The sequence below is a fragment of the Babylonia areolata genome, chromosome 3 (assembly GCF_041734735.1).
Source record: "Babylonia areolata isolate BAREFJ2019XMU chromosome 3, ASM4173473v1, whole genome shotgun sequence".
NCBI lineage: Eukaryota > Metazoa > Mollusca > Gastropoda > Neogastropoda > Buccinidae > Babylonia > Babylonia areolata.
Window position 1 is genome coordinate 50,305,105 of NC_134878.1, and position 17,235 is coordinate 50,322,339.

General features: G+C 41.9%; 1 protein-coding gene across 2 annotated transcripts in view; it reads left to right on the top strand.

Annotated features, from left to right (window-relative positions):
• LOC143280077 (coiled-coil and C2 domain-containing protein 2A-like) overlaps positions 1-17,235 on the top strand; it is a 269,519-nt gene that overhangs the window by 45,023 nt on the left and 207,261 nt on the right. For both annotated transcript variants that reach the window (XM_076584585.1, XM_076584586.1), the window contains exons 28-36: positions 796-888; positions 3,014-3,105; positions 3,613-3,780; positions 6,351-6,420; positions 7,823-7,932; positions 8,892-8,988; positions 9,756-9,854; positions 11,739-11,921; positions 12,828-13,025. In XM_076584585.1, the coding sequence (XP_076440700.1) occupies positions 796-888; positions 3,014-3,105; positions 3,613-3,780; positions 6,351-6,420; positions 7,823-7,932; positions 8,892-8,988; positions 9,756-9,854; positions 11,739-11,921; positions 12,828-13,025 (1,110 nt within the window). The remainder of the gene's footprint in view (positions 1-795; positions 889-3,013; positions 3,106-3,612; positions 3,781-6,350; positions 6,421-7,822; positions 7,933-8,891; positions 8,989-9,755; positions 9,855-11,738; positions 11,922-12,827; positions 13,026-17,235) is intronic.

Sequence of the window (17,235 nt, forward strand, 5' to 3'; positions counted from 1 at the left end):
CCACCCCAATGTGAATGGGTAGCTGATTTTAGTTCGGGATGGTTAAAACAGCAGAAGGCCTTGCCTTCCTATATTGAGCCCTAGACATGTTGGATATGTTTAAATTCACTACCATGGTGGGGTTTAAAAGGCTACAAGACATTTAAACTCTTAACCGTAACACCCCACCCTACCCCTCAACCTCTTCCCCATGTAACATTCTCAGTGCAGTGGAGTGATGGCCTAGAGGTAATGCGTCCGACTAGGAAGCGAGAGAATCTGAGCGCGCTGGTTTGAATCACGGCTCAGCTGCCAATATTTTCTCCCCCTCCACTAGACCTTGAGTGGTGGTCTGGGCGCTAGTCATTCGGATGAGATGATAAACCAAGGTCCCGGGTGCAGCTTGCACTTCGCGCACGTAAAAAAACCCACGGCAACAAAAGGGTTGTTCCTGGCAAAATTCTGAAGAAAAATCCACTTCGATAGGAAAAAACAAATAAAACTGCACGCAGGAAAAAATACAAAAAATGGGTGGCGCTGTAGTATAGCGACGCGCTGTCCCTGGGGAGAGCAGCCCGAATTTCACACAGAGAAATCTGTTGTGATAAAAAGCAATACAATTACAAATACAAATATTGTAAAGCAGATCGACAGTTGTAATGCACTAGTTTGGCAGGCTTTTTGTGCAACGTGTTTTAGAGTGATGTTTTGCATGTGATGTTGGATTGTGTTGTGTTTTGATTGTGGTGGTCTGGCTTTGGCTGGGTTTGATTTTGACTGGTTTGATTTGATGTGATGTGACTGGCTGTCAAACAGGAGTATGAAAAGAAGCAGAGGGAAGAGGAACGACAGAAGGTGATGGACGACATAGAGGGGGTCAGACAAGCTCACAGTCGATATGTGCAGAAGGTTGGTGACTTGAGAGAAGGAGAGAGAGAGAGAGGAAGAGATTTTGAATACCTATACAGTATGTATATGTGTGTATATATATACAGTTATGAGTGTTTATATCATTTGACAGTTATGGGTGCTTATATCTGTGTCCTATCTCTCTGTCTATCTCTGTCTCTCTGTCTCTGTCTCTCTCTCTCTATTCATGTGTATATATATATGTGTGTGTGTGCTGTAAGTAAGATGATTAGATTTGCAAATGGTGCCTAGCTACACTTTTGGAGTTAAAAGACATTTGTGTTTTCTCAACTTTTTATGTGACATTGTTGTGTATTTGGAAATGTTTGTTCTGGGCATGAAAAGATTATTTTGCAGTAATCCTCCATACTCCAATAGGAGTGAAAGGATAATCAAAACTGGAAACTGGAAACTTGTGTTTGTGTGTTTGTGTCCTGTCATCCAGGCAGTATCTCACAGCAGCAGTTTTCTCTCATTTTCATTGGTATATTTTTCAAATCTAATCTTAAAACATATTTGTTCAAAACAGTATTTTAAACTGTAGATCTTGCTACCTCCAGACCATCTTTTTTCATGTGTGTGCGTCAGTGTGTCTGAATGGGGATGGGTGAGGGGTGAGGTGGGTGCATTACGAAGTGATTTCACACTAACATTTTTTAAAGGTTTTGTTATTTTTTAACACGTTTTGCACCTTATTATTGTCTATTGCTTTCCTGTGTCTTCTTCATATCACATGTGTTGTTGAATGTTGTTATATGTACAAGGTAAGTGCTATATAAATGCTTATGATTATTACTATTATTATTCATTCTTTTTGACGGGCGCAATAGCCAAGTGGTTAAAGCGTTGGACTGTCAGTCTGAGGGTCCCAGGTTCGAATCATGGTGACGGCGCCTGGTGGGTAAAGGGTGGAGATTTTTACGATCTCCCAGGTCAACATATGTGCAGACCTGCTAGTGCCTGAACCCCCTTCGTGTGTATATGCAAGCAGAAGATCAAATACGCACGTTAAAGATCCTGTAATCCATGTCAGCGTTCGGTGGGTTATGGAAACAAGAACATACCCAGCATGCACACCCCCGAAAACGGAGTATGGCTGCCTACATGGCGGGGTAAAAATGGTCATACACGTAAAAGCCCACTCGTGTGCATACGAGTGAACGCAGAAGAAGAAGAAGAAGATTCTTTCTTTTTCTCACTGGTATTGCTGTCGAAAACACTTTCAGTCTATTAAAATACCTGTCCTCGGTATGGGAATAATGTGCTGGTTACCTGCTCTCCCTGGTATTTTTGCTGAGCGAAACATTGTATGCTGTTTCGTGATGTGTGGTATTTTGCCTTCATAAATGAAACTGAGACTGTTTTTCCAGCTATTGAGCAGATTTTCAAGAGAATATGATTCTTTTTAGCTGTGCTGTCATTATCAGTGTTTGTAGTTGTTGTTTGTTTTGTTTTTTTTATAAATTTTTGTCATTGTTTATGTATTTATCTATTCATCTGTCTAATTATCTATACATTTATCGATTTATTCATGTATATTGTTTTATGTCTTTGACGCTTCTTCTAAAAAAATTATTTAAAAAAAAAAAAGAAACACTTTGCATCGACAAGTTGACGGTGGAGGTAAGATTGAGAATCAGAGGGTGGGTTGTAGGGGGGAAAGACAGAGTGGGGGAGGGGGGGGGGGGGTTTACAAAAACCTGGAGTTGAGCATGATGGAGAAACACCAGGTTAGACTCTTGTTTTTGATTTCCCCTCGGAATCTGAGATTGACTTTGACTACCTTAAATACTTCTCAGCCTGAATGAAGGAAACAAAGAATATGAAATGGATCACTGCTTATTATTATTATTGTTATTATTTAATGTTTTAATTTAACCCCTTGAGTGCCATAGAACGTGTCACTTCATCAGAAGAAGGGAAGTAACTCTGGAAGGCTGAAAATTCGCACAGTTTATCTAGAGTGGCATATCTCCAGACCTCACTTTTAGGCTTTTTGTTTTGTGACTTGAAACACCACTTTCTACTGGGTTCCTTTTGCACGGAAGGGGTTGAACGTGTGATTTACTTTCCTGGTAAAAAAAAGAAAAAAAGAAAAAAGACTTTTTTTTTACTTTTTCCACAGATCCGGGAACAAGTGATCATGAGGTTCCGCCTTGCTTCACACCAGAAACGTCTGGAGGACATGGTGGTGGAGGAAGCAGTGCCCAATATTGCGTGAGTTGTTGCAACAGATCATGTGTGTGTTTGTGTGTGTGTGCCTGTGTGTATGTACATACGCAAATGAGCGTGCATGCATGTTAATTACTTGTTTGTGTTTTGTATTATTGTTTGTGATGTTTGTGTTCGTAAATGTTTGTTTATTTATTTATGTTCATTTATTTATGTTTATTTATTTATTTATTTGTGTGTGTGTGTGTGTGTGTGTGTGTGTGTGTAGAATGTAAAATGAAGACTGCTTCCCTTGGTGTCATTTCTGTAATTCATTGTTGATTAAATGTGCTTGCACATCTCTCTCTCTATCTCACACATGCACGCATGCACGCACACATGCACGCACGCACGCACATATACATACATACATATTTACATACACACACACACACACACACACACACACACACAGAGACACACCCACCCACCCACACACACACACACACATCAGTCACAAAACACCACCCATGCATCCTACTGACCGCCGCCTCTTTCACCACAAACCCACAGCATGATCGGCATCAGCCTGCTACGCCTGTCGGAGCCGCGACGACCCCTGAAGCCTGTACGCAAGGAGAGGAAAAAGGTGACGGCCCAGGCTATCAAAGGGGACGAGGTTCGGCTCCTCGTCAACATCATCCGCTCCACCAACATCCCTGTGCGCAGACCTCACCACAGGTAGAGAGACTTCAGGGTTCAAGGTCCCATATAGTTTTGCGGCTGTTGGGTCAATAAAATAATATCTACTGTGTTCAGGGTTTGGCATTGGAAAGCAGGCCCCAGTTCTCATCTCCTTCTGCTGTTTTAACCTTCCCCAGCCAGAGTCAGGTGCTCATTTACATGTGGATGGAGTGAGGAAAATGAAGAGAAAATGGAGCGATGGCCTAGAGGTAACGCGTCTGGCTAGGAAAGGAGAGAATCTTGAGCATGCTGGTTCGAATCACGGCTCAGTTGCCGATATTTTCTCCCCCTCCACTAGACCTTTAGTGGTGGTCTGGGCGTTAGTCATTCGGATGAGAATAAACCGAGGTCCTGTGTGCAGCATGCACTTAGCACACGTAAAAGAACCCATGGCAACAAAAGGGTTGTTCCTGGCAAAATTCTGAAGAAAAATCCACTTCGATAGGAAAAACAAATAAAACTGCACGCAGGAAAAAATACAAAAAAATGGGTGGCGCTGTAGTATAGCGACGCGCACTCCCTAGGGAGGGCAGCCTGAATTTCACACAGAGAAATCTGTTGTGATAAAAAGAAATACAGATACAAATACAAAATAAACACTGTGGTGAAATGGCGCTTTGAACTCTCATCACTGATGAACACTGGACTGGAAGTCATAAGTCTTAACGTTCACAGATGAACGTACAGTATCAAACACTAAAACAGTGTGAACAACAAACAAGCGGAAGGTTATGAATCATTCTCTTGGATTGATAAGTGCATGGAATGGGCTTGCAACAAATTAACATTAACAATGACAATGGAATTTGAAGGTGGAAAAATGCACACACACATGAAAGGCAGTAGATAAACGAACGTACGAAACAAGAATGATACACAAGAAGATGAAGAGGGTCATGATGAAATACCCAGAGCACAATTCCAAACATTAATCAGCTCAAACTTCATCAGTTGATGAGCTATTTGTTACCAGAGAGAAGACAGACAGGATGAAATAGTAAAGAACACGTGTGGGAAGGCTGAACATACTTCATCTAGTGCAGACCTGTTGGAAATGCAGAATACAAGGCTTATGTTGTTGTTTGAAAATGAATCAACAGAGTGGTAGGCAGCAGTGGAGATCTCTTGTGGTGGCTTTGTTGCCACAGGGTACACTGACGATCTTCTTCTTCTTCTGCGTTCACTCGTATGCACATGAGTGGGCTTTTACGTGTATGACCGTTTTTACCCCGCCATGTAGGCAGCCATACTCCGTTTTCGGGTGTGTGCATGCTGGGTATGTTCTTGTTTCCATAACCCACCAAATGCTGACATGGATTACAGGATCTTTAATGTGTGTATTTGATCTTCTGCTTGCATATAGACACGAAGGGGGTTCAGGCACTTGCAGGTCTGCACATATGTTGACCTGGGAGATCGTAAAAATCTCCACCCTTTACCCACCAGGCGCCGTCACTGTGATTCGAACCCGGGACCCTCAGATTGAAAGTCCAATGCTTTAACCACTCGGCTATTGCACCCGTCACACTGACAATCAAGACAAGATGCGTTTAAGAGTAAAGGGGTGCTGTGGCAGATTGGGTTTGGTGTTGGACTTGTGATGAAGCGTTCACCAGTGATCAGGGTTCAAGGCCCTGTTTCAGCATGATGCTGAATAGAATAGAATAGAATAGAATACTTTTTATTGTCATAAAACCTTAAAGTTTATAAGACACAATGAAACATAAACATGAGCATATTAAGAAGAGAAACATTCATGAACAAATTTCGCCAGCCTTGGCTGTATTTCTGTTAGAAGGATCAATTCACTAGGCTTTGCATTTGGACGACATATATCGATTAGGAATCAGTGTCTGTAAGTATTGTACTTTACACAATTGTCTAAAAGGTGAATCTCATCTTCTAAACTGTTACAAGTATCACACAGTCTTTGTTCTTTCGGTGTATTTTTATATCTTCCCTGTTCGATTTGTAAGTCATGGGCGCTGATTCGTAACATGGTCAGTGCTTTCCTGTGTTGTGTATTTGCTGTATTCTTTAAATACGGTTCAATTTTATAATTTGTCACAGCGTTCTTGTAAAATGCTAATTTAGATGAACTGTCATGTTTCTGTTTCCAAAATTTTATATATTCATTTTCAAGCTTCTTGGATACAGCATGCTTTTTTTTTTGGTTTTCTTTTACGTATGGAGTAAGTTTTTACCAATTTTCTACAGTGAATAGAGAATATATTTGCATTTGCTTTTGTATATGTAAATCATGTTTATAATGTCAAGAGTGTTGAGCTGCATTTATGTGTTTTTGGAGATTGTACTCAATTATACATGTGAGACATGTATTGTTGTTTTGTCATATAATTGTGACCATGGGAAATACTTTTTTTGCTTTTGAAAAAAATAAAAATAAAAATAAGAAAAATATATGCAAACATTTTTCTGCTATTTTCAGATGGGTTGAATTTATATCGACTAACAAGAAATGATTATTCTTGCAACACAGGACGCAGCTGTCTGTTTTCCCCAAGACAGTGTATCACCTTTGATCAGAAACGGTGTTTGTGTTTCAGTGCTGGTGGCGGTGCAACCACCACACGAGAGCTGGACAGAAAGCCCACCGTCAAAAATATCACCGGAGAGGTAGGGTTCTGTGTTCCTGTGCCCGCTGAGTTCATGCTTTGGTACACGCAGCCTGACACAGTGCAGTCCGTCACAGCACAGCACAGCACAGCACACCACCATGGCACAGCTGGAACAAAGCAGTGCAAAACGTTGAGTGGCAGAGAACACAGCACAGTAGCGACAGTGCAGCATAACAGATAGACATCAGCCAGATGCTGGAAACTACAGAGTCATGCTGTGGGTCAGTGGTGATAGATGTAGCGTCAGGTGTGGCTGGACAGGTCAGTACAGGACTGATAGTATCCCTCCCACACGACGCACAGGCGACATCTGATGCTGGTTCGTCTGTCTCTGTCTGGCTTTGGGTCTTTCTCCCCAGTCTCTTACCTTTGGGTCTGTCTCCTCAGTCTCTTACCTTTGGGTCTGTCTCCCCAGTCTCTTACCTTTGGGTCTTTCTCCCCAGTCTCTTACCTTTGGGTCTGTCTCCCCAGTCTCTTACCTTTGGGTCTTTCTCCCCAGTCTCCTACCTTTGGGTCTGTCTCCCCAGTCTCTTACCTTTGGGTCTTTCTCCCCAGTCTCTTAGCTGTGGAACAATAGTCATTAAGACATTCTTCAAAACTGGAGAGGCCTTTTTGCACCTTCTGCCAATCAAGCCGATCATTCTGAGGCAAGAGGTTCCCAGGTGTTCAGGTTGCTGAAGCAGGCACAATAGCTGAGTGGTGAAAGCATTGGACTTTCAATCTGAGGGTCTCGGGTTCGAATCTTGGTAATGGTGCCTAGTGGGTTAAGGGTGGAGGTTTTTCTAATCTCCCAGGTCAACATATGTGCAGACCTGCTTGTGCCTGAACCCCCTTGTATTTATACACATGCAGAAGGTCAAATATGCACATTGAAGATCCTGTAATCCATGTCGGCATTCAGTGGGTTATGGAAACAAGAACATACAGAGCATGCACACCCCCGAAAAAGGGGTATGGCTGCCTACATGGCAGGGTGAATAAACAAAACAGTCATACACATAAATGTTCCATGTTGTCTGAGTGTGTATGTGTGTGTGCGTGAACTCTGATTGAATGACACATTCGATGACATCAAATGATGAGTGCCCAGGTAGGCAGCCTGTTATGCAAATGACCCCGTGTTTGTAAAGCGCTTAGAGCTTGGTCTCCAACGGAGGATAGGTGCTGTATGATTATCCATATCATTCAACATTCATTCATTCATTCATAATGCAGCACAGCATCTTACAAGAAAATACAACAGAACACATGATACAACAGCATGGGTGTGCAGTTCATTCCACCCACTCCACAGTGCTGGATTGGTTCTTTAATCCTATAACTGTATATGTATGAATATTATATGTCTGACTGACTGTTGATGCAGAAAAAAAAAATGTCCTTCTTTTTTCTCACTGCAGACACTGGTCCACCCGTACGTGGAGGTGATGTTTCAGCGGAACACGGTTCGCACCAGTGCAGGGGAAGGCCCGAACCCCAGCTTCAATGAGGAACTGGAACTGGCTCTGAAGTAAGATCTGGGTAGTGAGACCTGAGGTTAAAACCATGCAGAGGGTTACATGCTGCCTGACATACAGCAACATGAAAAAAAAGCAGTGTGCAAACTCAAATTAGCATTAGTTCAGCATGATATGCCCTTATACTTGTTGAACAGAATTAAAAGACCAATTTGTCAAAGGCATGGAAACTGCAGCCCAAGAAAGTTGAAGAAGAAGAAAATTATCAGTCACTTGCGGTTTTGTTTTTTTGTTGTTGGTTTTTTTTTAACCCTTTGACTGCTGATGATGATTATGCTCATCAGTGATGGGCTGTTGTCTGTCTGAGATAATCTTGAAATTGAGGTGACTGTTGATGATGATTATGCTCATCAGTGATGGGCTGTTGTCTGTCTGAGATAATCTTGAAATTGAGGTTACCAGTCAGGATGTTAGTCGCCATTGTTTATTTGGACTCCTTCCTTTCAGGACTGCATAATTTTTTGCTCAGTAACACCACTTGAAAAAAACACACACCCAAAACCAGTACTTTTTAAGTAGTTCTTGTGCTTAAGATTCATGCCACAGTTACTGCATTTAATCTGTTCAGCAGTCAAGGGAGTCTTTTTTTTTCTTTTTTGCAAGAGAGTCTCCTTTTTTTTCTTCTTCTTTTTTTTTTTGTAAGGGAGTCTCCTTTTTTTTCTGTCATAGATGTTACTGTTTGTTCTGTGTTCATTCTGTAACCAGTCATTATCAGAGATCTTACTGTTTGTTCTGTGTTCATTCTGTAACCAGTCATTATCAGAGATCTTACTGTTTGTTCTGTGTTCATTCTGTAACCAGTCATTATCAGAGATCTTACTGTTTGTTCTGTGTTCATTCTGTAACCAGTCATTATCAGAGATCTTACTGTTTGTTCTCAGAGATCTTACTGTTTGTTCTATGTCTGCTCTGTAGCCAGTCATTTTCTGATGTCATTTCATGCTTTCCCCAGAGCTCCAAATGATGACTTCTCTCCCAACACTCTTCAAAGCATCCAGGACAGCATCTACCTCAACCTGTTTGATGAAGTGGTCGTCAATGTTCTGGAAGTAAGTGTGGACTTGACTCTGATAGAGGATTAACCCTTTCACAACACTCCTGGCCTGAGGCTGCCTAGAAAATTTATTATGAACAAGTAGTGGAACAAAAAGCACCACTGATTTTGTTTTTTGTAGACAGATTGGCCTAAAACTTGATAAGATGATAGCTGTGTTACTGGTTAGTTCTTTTTTTTTTTTTTTTTTTTTTTTATTCTGCATCAAAATCATCATCATTTGGGGTAAAATCCCTGTCACTGTTGTTCATTAAAACTTTTTGGAGGACATCCTCAAACATATATACCTCTGATCTTTTGACATTTTCAACATAAAGATTTGAACAAAGACTACTGAATACAAATAAAATGAAAGAGGGAAGATTGATGAAGGGAAGTAAACATTGAAACATGGCATGGATTGAGAAAACATGGATATGGATGAGATTTCCACTCGAGTTTGCTGTTATGAGTATACTCTGGACTCAGCACTGAGTGATGCTCTGTTGTTTTGAGTTATTCTGGAATTTATTCACAGTGAGTGAAGCAACTTAAGCCTTATTGTGGATACAGGATCACTAAGGAAAAAAAAAAAAAGAGTAGGATATAAAAGGGACATAAAAAAGGATAAGCTGTATGAATTTGTTTGATACATTTGATGATGATTTATTGTTCACACGTTTGAAAAGCTGTTAAGCATTGTAGAAGAACAAGAATTAGTTAAAGGAGGCACAAAGTTTGTTTCATTCTGTGTATATTATATGTTTGTTTTTTTATAATCAGGACGAACGTGAGCGTGACACAGCAGTTCACCAGAGGCTGGAGAAGAAATGGCTGGGCAACATCAGGATCCCCTTTTCCACAATCTATCTGAATGGCAAGGTAAGAGAGTGTCTGAGTTGGTGGTGTCTCTAAGTACGTTCCATCGGTACAGGCACTATTGAATACCGCCAAAGTGATTCAGCAGCAGTGCAGGGTCTCCTCTTGTGTTTGGCCTTCTGGCAACCTAATATCAGTAGTTCCCTAGGACTGCCAGTAGTGAGACTGTGACAGATGAACCTGGGTGTGGCTGTGTTTGGGGAACTCGGAATGAGCGACGTGGTTGTTATGCCACTGAAAAAGTGCAGATGATGGGCCAACAAAAAAATCCACTTACGAAACATGATCCTCTTGTTATTAGTTCCAGCATATCCTGACCAAATGTCAGTGCTTTAAAAATAAAATAAGGTTAACCCACTAAACTCTAAAACTGTGAGCAGAGCATGCATGGTTTCATTGGAATTTTGGGAAAAGCTGTATCTAGTAAAGATAAAACATGATGTTTATGTTCTTTCATGTGGGCAAATGTTTGTGTGCATGTGTATGAATGCACATGTTTGTGTGTGCCAGTGAGTGAGTGAGTGTGTGTGTGTGTGTGTGTGTGTGTGTGTGTGTATGTATGTGAGTGTGTGTGTGTGTGTGCATGTGTGTGTGTGTGTGTGTGTGTGTGTGCAAACACAAGTATATGTGTTGTTATGATTATCTCTTGGAGACAGATGTATTCAATACTTAAAGATGACACCTAAAGATATTCCCTCTGTATACAAACGATTCACGTTACAAAAACTAGCATAATATACTCATGTCTGTCTGTGCGGCTTCAGTATGGCACAGTGTAAAAAACAACAACATAATGTTGGTAACAATTCACTTACGTGCGTGTGTGTGGCTTCAGCCAGGTTTATGTGTGTGTTGCTTCAGTCAGGTTTATGTCTGTGTGGCTTCTGTAAGGTTTCTGTGTGAGTGGCTTCAGTCAGGTGTATGTCTGTGTGGCTTCTGTAAGGTCTCTGTGTGTGTGGCTTCAGTCAGGTGTATGTCTGTGTGGCTTCAGTCAGGTTTCTGTGTGTGTGGCTTCAGTCAGGTGTATGTCTCTGTGTGGCTTCAGTCAGGTGTAAGTCTATGTGTGGCTTTAGTCAGGTGTATGTCTGTGTTACTTCAGTCAGGTTTCTGTGTGTGTGTCTTCAGTCAGGTTTATGTCTCTGTGTGGCTTCAGTCAGGTTTATGTCTCTGTGTGGCTTCAGTCAGGTTTATGTCTATGTGTGGCTTCAGTCAGGTGTATGTCTGTGTGGCTTCTGTAAGGTGTGGCTTCAGTCAGGTGTATGTCTGTGTGGCTTCTGTAAGGTTTATGTGTGTGTGGCTTCAGTCAGGTTTATGTCTCTGTGTGGCTTCAGTCAGGTTTATGTCTCTGTGTGGCTTCAGCCAGGTGTATGTCTGTGTGGCTTCTGTTTGTGTGGCTTCAGTCAGGTGTATGTCTGTGTGGCTTCAGTCAGGTGTATGTCTGTGTGGCTTCTGTAAGATTTCTGTGTGGCTTCTGTTTGTGTGGCTTCAGTCAGGTGTATGTCTGTGTGGCTTCAGTCAGGTGTATGTCTGTGTGGCTTCTGTAAGATTTCTGTGTGGCTTCTGTTTGTGTGGCTTCAGTCAGGTGTATGTCTGTGTGGCTTCTGTTTGTGTGGCTTCAGTCAGGTGTATGTCTGTGTGGCTTCAGTCAGGTGTATGTCTGTGTGGCTTCAGTCAGGTGTATGTGTGGCTTCTGTTTGTGTGGCTTCAGTCAAGTGTATGTCTGTGTGGCTTCTGTAAGGTTTCTGTGTGGCTTCTGTTTGTATGGCTTCAGTCAGGTGTATGTCTGTGTGGCTTCAGTCAGGTGTATGTCTCTGTGGCTTCAGTGCAGCACAGACAAGCCACCACTGCACTATTGAAGGGAGGGTTTCTGGTTTCTTCCATCCACAGATCGACGGCACCTTCCGCATCAACACGCCATCAGTGCTGCTGGGGTACACCTACGACATCAGTCATCTGGGCGGTGGCGATGACGCAGACATGCCCATCGGAGACCGGGACAACGCCACCTACCTCAGTCTGTTCATCACCATCGAGCCTCCTCTCATTCAGCCTGAGCCTGTCCGAGAAAGGGTGAGGTGGACAGAGAATTTTACAGGGAAAGAGACTGTGTTCACTGAATTGTTATTCTTGTTATTTTTAGTAGTAGTAGTAGTAGTAGTAGTAGTAGTAGTATGCTGATTGCAGTTCCAGTTTTCTGTTTCAAGTTTCTCAAAGATGTGTCACTGCTTACAGACTAATCCATATGCACTACACCACATCTGCCAGCTCAGATCCCTGACCAGCAGCATGACCTGTTGCGCTTAGTCTGGCCTTGAGCGCATGCATGATATACTTGTGCACCTATCAGAGTTGATTTTTTTTTCTACAAATTTTTTTTCCAAAGGACAACCCTTTCGTTGCCGTGGGGTCTTCATCAGTGTGCCAAGTGCTGTGCTGCACACAGGGGTCCTCCAAATGACTAGACACTCTGTTTGATTTTGCTGTCAAACTTGGGAGAAAGGGGATAAACACTGTATGAACTGAATTATTAATATAATCACTCTATGCTACAAATGTATTCACAAATCAGCCCCTTCCTATCTCTGTGGCTGCCTTCACCTCTACACTCCATCTCGCTCACTACGATCAGCTTCGGATTCACTCCACTTACACATACCCAGATTCAAACTCTCGACTGTTGGCCACCGTTCTTTCTCTGTCTCTGGACCTTGCAGTTGGAATGAACATCCTCTTTCGCTTCAGCAAGTCTCTACACTCAGCTCTTTCAAGTCTGGCCTTAAAACCCACCTCTTCCCAAAATAGCCTCCCTTCCCTGCCTCTTCCTTGTCTTTAGTTTCTCCAGTTTTAGAGTTATGCGTGCGTGAGAATGACTGGTGTGAAAGCGCTTAGATTTGTCTATGCACAAGATTCAGCGCTATATAAGTACCATTATTATTATTATTATTTCTGTTATTATTGTTATTATTCTGCTCACAGTTTGACACAAACGAGGATGAGAAGCTGATGCAGTATGCAGAGCGCTGGCAGGCAGAGCTGCAGGGCATGCATCCCAAGCGGCACTACAAGACCTCCGTCATTGACGTCAACGGCAAGAATGTCTTCCTCACTCGCTACTTCAAGGCCCTCAAACCGCCCTCAGAGATCAGCGAGAAAGGAACAGAGACTCTGCAGGCTGTGAGTGTGTGTTTGTGTGTGTGTAAGTGTGTGTGTGTTTGTGTGTGTGTGTTTGTGTGTGTGTGTGTGTGTGTGTTTGTGTGTGAGTGTGTAAGTGTGTGTGTGTGTGTGTGTGTGTTTGTGTGTGTGTGTGTGTTTGTGTGTGTGTGTGTGCGTGGTCGTGTCTTTTTTGTGAGCATGACGTGCAGGAAATAAGTATTGCTGTTCACAAGCACACATGCTTTCACTGGAATGCTCACAAACACACATATACACAAACACACACACACATGCACGTACATGCATTCACACACATATATAAACACACACACACACACACACACACACACACACACACAGGAGCTACCATTGCTCCTCTCTAAATGAATCAAGGGTGAAATTCAAGATTCAGTTAACTAGTGTACAAAGTGTATTCAGTAAGAAAAGAAATGCTCAGAAATGTATGTGTTCAATTATGGTATTTAGTATCTTTTTTGTGTGTGTGAACTCTGTTTGTATCAACCAAAGGCCCAACACATTGGCTATTTTTTTTTAATTTGTTTTATGCAGTCGCACATACACACTCTCTCTCTCTCTCTCTCTCTCTATCTCTCTCTCTCTCTCTCTCTCTCTCTCAATGTGTCAAGGAGTTAGTGATGTGAAATTATTCTTGTCTGAATTTAAAGACAGACTTATTTCTTCATACTGTTAAAGGGGTAGTAGTAGTGGTGGGGGTAGGGGTTGAGTAGGGGGTAGGTGTAGAAGGTGAAGAGGTAGAGTAGGATAACAGGCAGAGGATAGGTGCACAATCCACTCTCTCCTCGTACCACAGCAGGGTCTTTTAGAAAGATGAATTGAGGTGTTTATTTCTCTAACTTAACAGCACACCTGGAACACACACAATATTAAAACCCAGGTTAAATCAATACCAAAACATATGCTAGACATAATCGCACTGATGTAACAGAAACATCATTATGTTGTCTGGACAAGTAAACAATTCCACAAATAACCTTTCTCCATTCTGACACTCAATGTCTAGCCGTACACTCTCTCCTCGAAGAGATCTATGTAAAAATGTAAAACAAGCTTCATATAGCTTACCATCAACAATCAGTGGCACATAAGTTAATGTGCACCAAATATATGACTAACAAATACTAACTCCCAGTGTTTAACTCCTGTCAAACCACCATAGAATAATAGCTGTCGCACCAAGTATGTGGCAGACAATTACAAACTCCCAGTGTTTAACTCCAGTTAAATCACCATACAGTAATAGCTGTTTCCATTAAGACTGAACAAAGCTGTACTTTGTCTCTGCAAAGTATCTCACTGGTAAAATTTTTACATGGGAATCATATAGTTACCAAGTAATTTGGTAAATATATAGCAACCTGTGTGCACCAACATAGGACTGCCTCTCAGTGGTCTCAAATCTTACTGAACACATACAGCTATGTGTTACCCCACTGGCATATAACACATGACTACAGCACATGGTAATCACAACTACCAAGTCACACATGTTCCCCATATTGCATTATCACTCATGTGCACACACACATGGAAACACATGAACATACAGTTAGCCTGTAGATTTGTTCACCTTGAATATAACCATCACCACCTAACATACAAAATAGGTATGTCATACTTCAAAATAACTCCAACTGTTACAACCAAAACATTATACACAGATGCAACACACATAATCTCTGTGTTTCTTTGTGACTGAATGCTTACATTGTTCCCACAGTATGTCAACAACTGACACACCACTGACATGTTACTGAACATTATCATTTATGCAAGCCAAGATGCACAACATGTAAACCCAAATGTGATGTCCAAGCATCATACCATAATATCAACCTGTAGGAAACAGGAAAGGGGGGGGGGGGATACCCAAATACCCTAAACCAGTACTCCATTTAGTCATGTATTGGCTACATTGTGTATTTTAACCACTTTTTCCTCAGTCACTAGCCTCAAATACAATTAAGCCATACACATGCTGGCTATGCTCTCTCACAAGTCATGGTATCTGCATCAACACATTCCAGTTACATTAACTGTGAAATATCACATCAGCTAAAAAGGATCTCTCAACACTCTTGTGACACAACATCACAATTCTACAAACTCCAAACTGTTTCCAAAAACCATAAAGTAAATTGTCAACAAAGCAAATTACCAGTACAAGCATTACTCACAGCCCCCAACGTTTCAGGGTTCACTTTATATTCATGTAGCAGAACACAATCCCACTGAGCCAGTGTGTTAGTCACAGAATCCAAGTATACCATAAATCAAGCATTCACCTAAGTCCGAAAAATAGATGCTAGTTTGACACTCACAGCCCCCATGGTACTGTCTTGACCGTCTGGCTCTCCTGGCCTGCTTCAAGGAAGGAAAAGAAAGAAACCCCACTGGCCTATTCATTTTATCCTCTTCACAAACTGGCGCTGTATGCAAACTATTTTCCAACCCAGAACGTTTCCAATTGGCTGAAGTTAACAGACCAATCTGGGACCAATGGTGCTAGACTTGCACATCCAACACTTTTCTCACAGAACCCAGCATTGTCAAGGAGAAGGGGAGGGTGATGAAAAGAGGAAGGGAAGGAGGAGGAAAGATCGCCCAGCCCTGATTCTGTTCCAAACAGTTCATGATAAACACACCACACCATGTGGTGACCATTGAGGCAGATGCCATCCTCCCAGAGATCAACATTGGGGGGTAAGGAGGGGGGAGGGGGGGGGGGGGGGTTGAGGGTGATGGAAGGGAAATGGGCAGGGGAGTGTATAGGAAGAGAATGGTCAGAGGAGATACCATCTTTACTTAGTATTTCTTGATAACTTGCTCCCTCTGCACTTGGCCAAGGGAAGGGGGGGAAAGGGAGAGAGGGTATGGGGAGGGGTGTTGATGGGGATAGATGCCATGGAATGTGTGGAGGGGGGGGGGAAGAAGAGTAGGGAGGCAGGAAGGAGGGGAAAGGGAGAGAGGGTATGGGGAGGGGTGTTGATGGGGATAGATGCCATGGAATGTGTGGAGGGGGGGGGGAAGAAGAGTAGGGAGGCAGGAAGGAGGGGTCCATCAGTGAACAGTGTGTCTGAGAAAATCCCACACTTCCACCATAGGCGCCTGACACACTATAACAATACAAACAGGATTGGCATTCTCATTTAGAAGATTCGGAAAAATATAGCTGGTTTCTTTCATTCAAGAGCATATTTGAGACGGAAAAATATAGTTCAGTTCTAAACAATAAATGGCACAGACTTAGTCTTGCTCAGTTCAGGCTAAGGGTATTGGGGCTGAATGCCAGTAAAAGATGGTACTCTATTGACACATCCATTCAACCCCCATGCCCTATGTGTGGGGTGCAGACAGAAGACGAAATTCATTTTCTTTTTGTGTGTAACGCCTACAGTGATATCCGTAAAAAATGTGAAGTTTTTAAAGGAAGTGTTTCAGTTGAAAGGGACATCATTCATCTCTTTTTGACAGATAATGTAAAGATAATTCGGTCACTAACTAAATTTATCGCCCTTGCTTGGCACTTTCGTAGCAAGAATTGCTCTAATTTGCAAAGGCATACACAACAAAAATATTGCAATCTCAAAAGTTAGGAAATAATCACAATGAAGTTTTAACTATCATAGCATTTAGGTTGGATGGTCGACTCAAAGAAGCCAACACTTGTATTGTTTCCAATATGCACGGAGAAAGTGCAAATTAACTGAATATGCATAGGTTTACTTCTGATGTGTCCCATGCCAATAGGACTGTAATGTCAATGGCATTAAAACATTTTTCAATTTCAGTTTCAGTTTCAGTTTCTCTCTCTCTCTTTCTGTGAGGTGTTTGAGGGCTTGATTTAAAAAAGCAGCTGTGCTTACTCCACTATCCTCGTGAAATAAAAAATTGTTTCGTTTTGTTTCTCTCTCTCTCTCTCTCTCTCTCTCTCTCTGCTTATGTTATGCATTTATGTATGTACACATATTTTTTTTTTCTTTCTCAATATCACATTACTTTGAATGGATCGTCAAACTGCTGTTAGATGTACAAATCGATTGATTTTGTTTTGGATTTGGTTTTCATCAATATTATTACTATTGATACATGTTGTTATTTGTATTACGAACCCCCATGTCATTAGGGCTGTAAAGCTATTGACATTAAAGTGTTCAGTGTTCAGTTCTTTCTCTCTCTCTCTCTCTCTCTC